At 37.8% G+C, this 7,442-nt stretch overlaps 2 protein-coding genes across 2 annotated transcripts; one reads left to right on the top strand and one right to left on the bottom strand.

The window, feature by feature from the left end:
* The first annotated feature begins 528 nt into the window (after positions 1 to 528).
* On the top strand, positions 529 to 1,473 carry LOC143402078 (olfactory receptor 1f45-like). The gene has a single exon (XM_076859562.1). The coding sequence runs from the start codon at positions 529 to 531 to the stop codon at positions 1,471 to 1,473; it is 945 nt and encodes a 314-aa protein (XP_076715677.1).
* A 2,202-nt stretch (positions 1,474 to 3,675) lies between these two features.
* Positions 3,676 to 4,632, bottom strand: Or11a1 (olfactory receptor family 11 subfamily A member 1). Its single transcript, XM_076859561.1, has one exon. The coding sequence runs from the start codon at positions 4,630 to 4,632 to the stop codon at positions 3,676 to 3,678; it is 957 nt and encodes a 318-aa protein (XP_076715676.1).
* Positions 4,633 to 7,442: the final 2,810 nt, after the last annotated feature.

Here is a 7,442-nt window from a genome sequence, read left to right as displayed (position 1 = left end):
AAAAGATGATTTTGTCTGCATTGTGAACAACACATTAGATGGGGCAAGAATGGGCCTGGTACACCAGATGGAAGGCTGGTAATATTCTAGTCAATCAACCAAAGCATTAACCAGAATAGTTACCATGTAGAGAGAAACATTTATTGAGCTGCAACTATGTGCCAAGAACTAAGCTAAATACAGAGATGCAGCTTTTGCCTTCAAAGAAATCATGGTCAAAAACAGAATCACAAACAAGTGGTCATAATATCACATACTACAAAGTTTAATCTACACAGAACTTGCACACTTATAGAATGCTAGGGAAACTCTGTTCCCCTCAATCCATTGTCTTTGTGCCTCCTCAGGTGACTGTCCTTTATAAATTCCAACTCTTGTCCCTCCCATTGATATTTTAGTTTACAAGCCTCAGTTGGTGTAAGAGAGACACATTGACAGAAGACAGAATCCAGGTTACTGCACATTTGTGTCTGCAAGGAGTGGATCCTCTTCACACCAAATCCTTCTTGAAGCACAATAAGGACCAGAATGAACTGCAGCAAGACTCCTGACTTTGTCCTCTCAGGGATGTCCAGTGATCCAGAAAACCAGCAGTTCCTCTTTTGTCTCTTTATGCCTCTCTATTTGTTGGGCCTCCTTGGGAACTCACTCCTTCTGTTGGCCATTGGCACTGACATTCACCTCCACACTCCCATGTACTTCTTCCTCAGCCAGCTCTCCCTGGTGGATCTCTGCTTCACCACTACCACAGCCCCTAAAATGCTAGAGGATTTGTGGACCCACAATGGATCCATCTCTTTCTCTGGGTGTCTGACCCAATTATACTTCTTTGCTGTTTTTGCTGACATGGACAACCTACTCTTAGCGATCATGGCCATTGACCGCTATGCTGCTGTTTGCTATCCACTGCATAACCCACTTGTAATGAGACCTTGCAGATATGGGGTGCTTGTAGGTATATCATGGGGAGTAGCCCACTTGGTCTCTCTAGTCCATATCTTGTTGCTATCCCAGCTATCTTTCCATATTAATCAAGAGATTCCTCAATTTTTTTGTGATTTTGGCCCTCTCTTATGGCTTTCTTGCTCTGATGCCCAACTCAATGAGGACCTGACAATGGCTCTGGCTGGGGTTTTGGGAATCAGTACTCTCTTTTGTGTTATAAGTTCCTATGCCCATATTTTCCATGCTGTGGACAGAGTTCCATCAGCACAGGGGAAAAGGAAAGCTCTGGCTACATGCAGCTCCCACCTCTCCATGGTCATCCTCTTCTACAGCACAGTATTTGCCACCTACCTGAAGCCCCCATCAACTTCTCACTCCTCTGGGGAGCTGGTTGCTGCTGTCATGTATACCCTGGTAACTCCCACTCTAAACCCTTACATTTATAGTCTGAGAAATAAGGATGTAAAGAGTTCATTGAAAAGGATCCTGGGCATGGAGAGTTCTCTGGATTATGGATCATCCCAATAACCATGTACTTTTAGAAAAATTACTCCCTATTTCACTACCACAGTAACAAAGAGAGTTGGTCAAAATCATGGCTGTGCTAGAGCATTATATGATCCACTGAAAAGAATACTGGATTGAATTGGCTGTTCGTTAAATAGCTTTTGATTATACATTCACATCACTGCAACATTTGATAACCATGAGCATTTCTCTCTGAGGTTTAATATTGAAGATCCTCCCCATCACCTTGCTATAGTCAAAGTCATCTTTGCTGTTATCAAAAAAGATAATTGATGTCATCAGTACCATCATCAATAATAAGAGAAAGGAAACTGGACCAATGCAGTTTTCCCCCTTTAGTCCTCTCTTTTCAGAATGTTTTATATATCCATGTGTTTGTGCAATGTTTGAGACTTTCTGATTAGTTTCTGATTCTACGGCTAAGAATTGGAAGACAGCTAAAAGCAAGAGGACTTATTTGAAAACACTTCTTTTTATGTAATAGAATAAATGAATATTTCTTACATATGTTTGTGTTTATTAAGTTTTAAGTGAAAACAATAAAACAGTTCATTGCTCTATGATGAACTGATCTTTCAAATACAGACTGACAATGGGTGATGTGGATGATATCTTTGCATTATAAAAACAGTACACATTATTTTTTTAGTCATTATGATGTTTTTGGCCTGTGTTCCTTTATACACCATAGACATTATATCAAAAAAGAAGACTATGTTTTGTTAATTTGTATCATCCACTGAATTTCATATTATTGTACATTATGAATTATATGATCAGTTGAAACACTTAATGATTAATTCTATGTTGGTGAATAACTTGATACAGGGGTATATATAACTTTGCCTTAAGAAGAATATTTCTGAAGTTCTCAGACTGCATTCTCTTTTCCACGTTCACATCTTAATCTAGACTTTCTTCCTGGGTCATCTAGAAGTTAATACCTTCTTTTCAATTTAATCTAATGACTTGCCAGAGCAGGTGTTCAAAAATTATTTTCAAGCAAATAATGATTGAATGGATAATCCAAACTGATATATCCTCTGGCTAATTTTAAGAAATTATTTAAAGATCAATGGAGAAATTTGAATATGTCTTGTGTATTAGATGATATTAAGGAAATATTGATAATTTTGTTAAGTACTCTAATGGCCTGGTGGGCATGGTTTTTTAATGTCTGTATCAGGAAAGGAATATACTAAATACATGTGGAATATATATGTGCACAACATATTTACCCAGCATCTGGAATTTGTTTCTTTCCTTCCCATTGATAAGACAGAATGCATTACTTTACATCTACTTTTATTTGTGTGGTGCTATTTTCTAGCAAAATAAACAAGCAAAAAGGAGCTGTAGGGAATTCAAACAAAATTAGCCAAATGTTTATGTTGAAGCCAGATAGCAAATTGGGACTCATTGTGCCATTCTCTCTATTTTTGAATATATTTTAAATCTATGATTAAAAATTTTTTAAATAAATAAGTAAAATGAATTCATCTTTAAATATTTTTGAATATACATATCCTTAGATCTAGCAATTTAAGTCCAAAAAATTTATTATAGAAAAACCTGAATGTTCACAATGTACACATAATAAAAGAACTAATTACAACTAAAACATTCCTACCAATAGAAGATTATTTAAGCAAATCATGGTTAGCCATACAATGAAGCCCAAAAGAATAAAGAAGTAGATATTTTTTAATATAGGAAGTTGTTCATGACATAGTGCTCAATGGAAAACCAGATTTCAAGCTCTATGATACATAAATAAGTAGAAAGAAATTTTGAAATATCATCTAGCAATAATATAGTTAATATTTCTAAATTTGTTTTGATATTACTGTTTTGCTTCTCTATTTTCATTTTTCTTCTTCTTATTTTAACTATATATATTTATGGGGTACAATGTGATAATTCAATTCATATATTCATATTCAATACATATATAGTATATACTATGGGTAATGATCAAATCAGGGTAATATTTATGGCATATTTAATAAAAAACTAAAAATGTTTAAATAAGTTTTTAAACTAACATTTGAAAAGTACTGCTCTGCATCTTCTTTTTTTAGTGTATTTTGGTTTAACTACAGGAGAGCCAAAGGGGAAGGTTGGAATAGAACAGTTATTCCTTTCCAGTCACTTCTGGAGACTTCTCAGTGGAGACGTCCAAAGTCCAAAATAAAATCTTCACTACGCTCTTTCTTCAACTGTTTCCACTTTTTTAACTTGAAGAAGCCTTTGTAGTGCCTGATGAACCTCCTTGTTCCTGAGGGTGTAGATGACAGGATTGAAGATGGGAGTGACCACAGTATAGAGCAAGGCAAAAACCTTGGAGAGGAGCTGGGAGTGGACAGCCGAGGGCCCGATATACAAGACCATGAGAGTTCCATAGAAGGTGGACACTACAGCAAGGTGGGAGGAGCATGTGGAAAAAGCCTTTCTCCTGCTGGCCCCAACAGGAATTCTCAGCATAGTCATCACAATGCGAGCATAGGATGTCAGAATCAGTCCAAATGGAACAGTGAGGAAGACTACAGAGAGAACAAACGTTGTCACCTGGGCTACTCTGGGATCTGAGCAAGCCAGGACCACCAAAGGCATGAAGTCACAGTAAAAGTGATCGATGCGGTTGGAGCCACAGAACCTCAGCTGGGCCATCAGGACCACAACCAATCCATCTACCATGAAGCCAGACAGCCAGGCTGTGACCACCAGCCCCATGCACCATCTAGGCCCCATCAGGATTGGATAGCGAAGTGGGCAGCAGATTGCCAAGAAGCGATCATAAGCCATAACAGCCAGTAGGAAGCATTCTGCTGTGGCGAGAGAACCAAAGATGAAGAACTGGGTCAAGCAACCAGTCACAGAGATGGCTGCCTCCTGCAGGAAGCCCTCCAGCATTTTCGGCACCACTGTGGATGTATAGAGGATCTCCAGGAAGGACAGATTAGCCAGAAAGAAGTACATGGGCGTGTGCAACCTCTGGGAGCCAATCACTACCACAATGATCAGCATATTCCCTATGACAATGAAGGCGTAGACAACAGTGAACACAATAAAGAAAAGGAAATGCAGCTCAGGGATGTCGTAGAAGCCAAGGAGGACAAATTCAGCAATAGTTTGGTTTTCTAAGGAGGCAATTTCCATGTGGATCATCCAGGTTTCTATTTGGCAGTAATTGGAGAAATTTTAGTGCATCTCTAGGAGAAATTGTTGTGCATCTGTATTTCTTCTATAGCAAACGTAAGATTCATAGGACTAAAACAAAAAGGATGAAAATGAATCTTCAAATGAGAATTACTTTTAAAAAGTCTTTGTCTATCCTCTCTTCAGTTGTTACTCATTCTCCATCTCTCTTTCTTCTCTGCCTTCCTTAATTGTGCATGTTCAAGGTTCAAGAGAATTTAACACAACTTTAGTCTCTCAAAACCCTTTGACCTACTAATTCCACCTGCTACTATACAGTGAATTCTAGCAGCCAAATCTGTATAATCAGTCATGGTTTCCTTCATCTGCACCAGTGTAATTTCCTCCAAATGTCTGGTAGACATTTTCCAAAACAACAGACCCTTTTATCCTCCACAGCTATAGTCAGCATTTTTATGAGTGGCTTTAAAGTTCTATGTGAATCCCGTGGTCACTGTCTCAGAGTCATCTTTAGTTCAACACCCTTTTTTCTTCTCCTTCTCCAATCAGTGAAATTTCATCAACTATTCCCTGGGAAATTTATATATATATTTCTCCCTCTCTTCCTATTCTTACGTGAGGCTGATGATCTACTGTGTAGTCATCTAGTCTCTGTTTATGACTCTCTCTTACCAAAATAACTTTCTTGAACTACTAGCTTCATTCTTTCAATACTGTGCAAGAGTTAATAGTAAAAATGTTATAAATAATTATGAGAGGGAAGTATGGGTGCAGAGAGAAAACAAACCCCGACCAAGGCTGTGGGGCAAAGGGTATGGAAATCAAGGTCAGGGAAGGCTTCCTGAAGAATGCAACTTATAGGCTGTTTTGAAGCCAGGTAAGAGAGGACCAGGCAAAAGGAAGGGAACTGGGCAAGGTACCCCTAGCAGGAGAGTATATATGAAAGTCAGGAGGCATAATTGAGCATGGCATTTTTTAAGATATTAAAAATTAATCTGTGTACCATTAGAGCAGACTTTTGGATACTATCCAAGATGATGTGTGCTTTTTACCAAAGACAATGTGAATATGTTGTATAATTCAGAGCATAGGAGAATAATATAGGAAAAAATAGAGCTAATCATATATGTTCACATATATGAAATTTAAGTGTTGATTTCTGTATTATGAGATTCATAAACATATTATATTTATCATCATATAAAATGTAAGTTCTTTAATGCAAACAGCATAGAATGGCAATTACCTAAGAGGTGGAAAAATGAATGACTCAGGGCCAAAGGCATTGGGAGACTTCTCACTGCATGTTATTTTAAGGCAAGGAATCCCATTTTCCACTCCCCTGCTCACTTTTAAATTCTCAAAGACCAGCTTAAATTTCATCTCCCCAAGAAGCCTCCTTCACTAATGGAGCCCTTTATTTCTTCAGTAATCAAGTACTAAGTATCTGGTCTGTAGAAGATATTACACTAGTTTCCAAGGATACCAGGTCAAATAAATTGAGTCCATGACCTTAAGAAGTTTATAATCTTATGTAACTTCATCAGATAATGGCAATACACTGAAAGAAAGTTAGGGAATTCAACCTGAAAGAAATCTTCCGGAAGGAAGTGAAGCTAGACTAACTCTCCATTACTCTGGAAAATGGAAATAATGGAGATGAGAGCATTCCAGGTAAAAAGAAAACCATGAGTAGACACTGAGGCCAAAAAAAAGCAGAAAGTGAAGAGGAAAAGAGGTGTGGGAGGGTTAAGTATCCAATATTAATTAAACTTGTCTCTGAGGGAGCATTAGGATGCAGGTGAATAACAAGAGAGGAGGGCCAGCACCAGCAGCTGTATCCTAGAGGCAACAAGGTACAGCTGAAGGCTTTTAAACAGTAGAGTGGAATGGCTCAGCCTATACTTAGATCAGAGGCTAAATCCCAGGTAGCAAGAAGGAAAGAAAAGATGTCCCCATCCAACTGATACTTGGTGTGAAATGCATGCTCCCTTGAATTCTTCATTCATTATTTTATTGTATGCACTTTTCTTTCCCAAAAGATTACAAATTTATTTAGGATAGGAACTAGAATTTTGTATCTACTACAGTATGCAACAAGTAGAAAGTTCTTTACTTTATAGACCATAAAATCCACAGATTCTGTTACCATTCTCCAACTCTTACCTCTAGAAGCTATTCCCTTACTCTCTGTTCCCATCTGCATTTCCTTGTGATATGAATTTAGCACTCCTCTGGGATTTCCTTTGACTCCTAGATTATTTTATCTGGTCCACATCCAATCTGCCATTTGGGTTATTTATGCATTATCCTTCACAGAGGAGAAGTGAGTATACAAATCAGGCTAGAACACTTTCATCAATAAAAAGCTCACCACCACCGCTCCCCCAGTGTCATCATGGATCACACTGACTTTTGGCAATTTGTTTCTAAAGTGAGCCAGGTTTTGCTTTCCTAGAGTTTCCTCTCATTTATGCTCTAGTTCATAAAGAAAATTCCTTTTTTTGTGACAGCCCTTTAGTTCCATGAAATTTGTAAGAGGTGGGATAGAAGAAAGGGTAGTAAGGACAAATGAAAATTTCACGATTATTTTTTGTAAAGCTGACCTGTGCCTATTCCAATCTACTTGATGACTTTGCTCAAAAGAAACCTTTATAATCACTCTCATTCCAATCGTTCTGGACAGTCTATTTCAAGAAATGCAGAATTAGGACAATAGCAAGTCGGGAAATAAAAAGAAGACATTTCATTAACTTCTAAATGCAAAAGTAAAGAGAGTAGGAAATTGAAGTCATCTATCCAGGGTGACA

The sequence above is a fragment of the Callospermophilus lateralis genome, chromosome 6 (genome assembly GCF_048772815.1).
Source record: "Callospermophilus lateralis isolate mCalLat2 chromosome 6, mCalLat2.hap1, whole genome shotgun sequence".
NCBI classification, from domain to species: Eukaryota; Metazoa; Chordata; class Mammalia; order Rodentia; family Sciuridae; genus Callospermophilus; species Callospermophilus lateralis.
This window is presented reverse-complemented; position numbering and strand designations above follow the sequence as displayed.

Bases quoted from the DNA above. Each gene is read 5' to 3' on its own strand.
- Or11a1 (XM_076859561.1), bottom strand. From the start codon at position 4,632: ATGGAAATTGCCTCCTTAGAAAACCAAACTATTGCTGAATTTGTCCTC.
- LOC143402078 (XM_076859562.1), top strand. From the start codon at position 529: ATGAACTGCAGCAAGACTCCTGACTTTGTCCTCTCAGGGATGTCCAGT.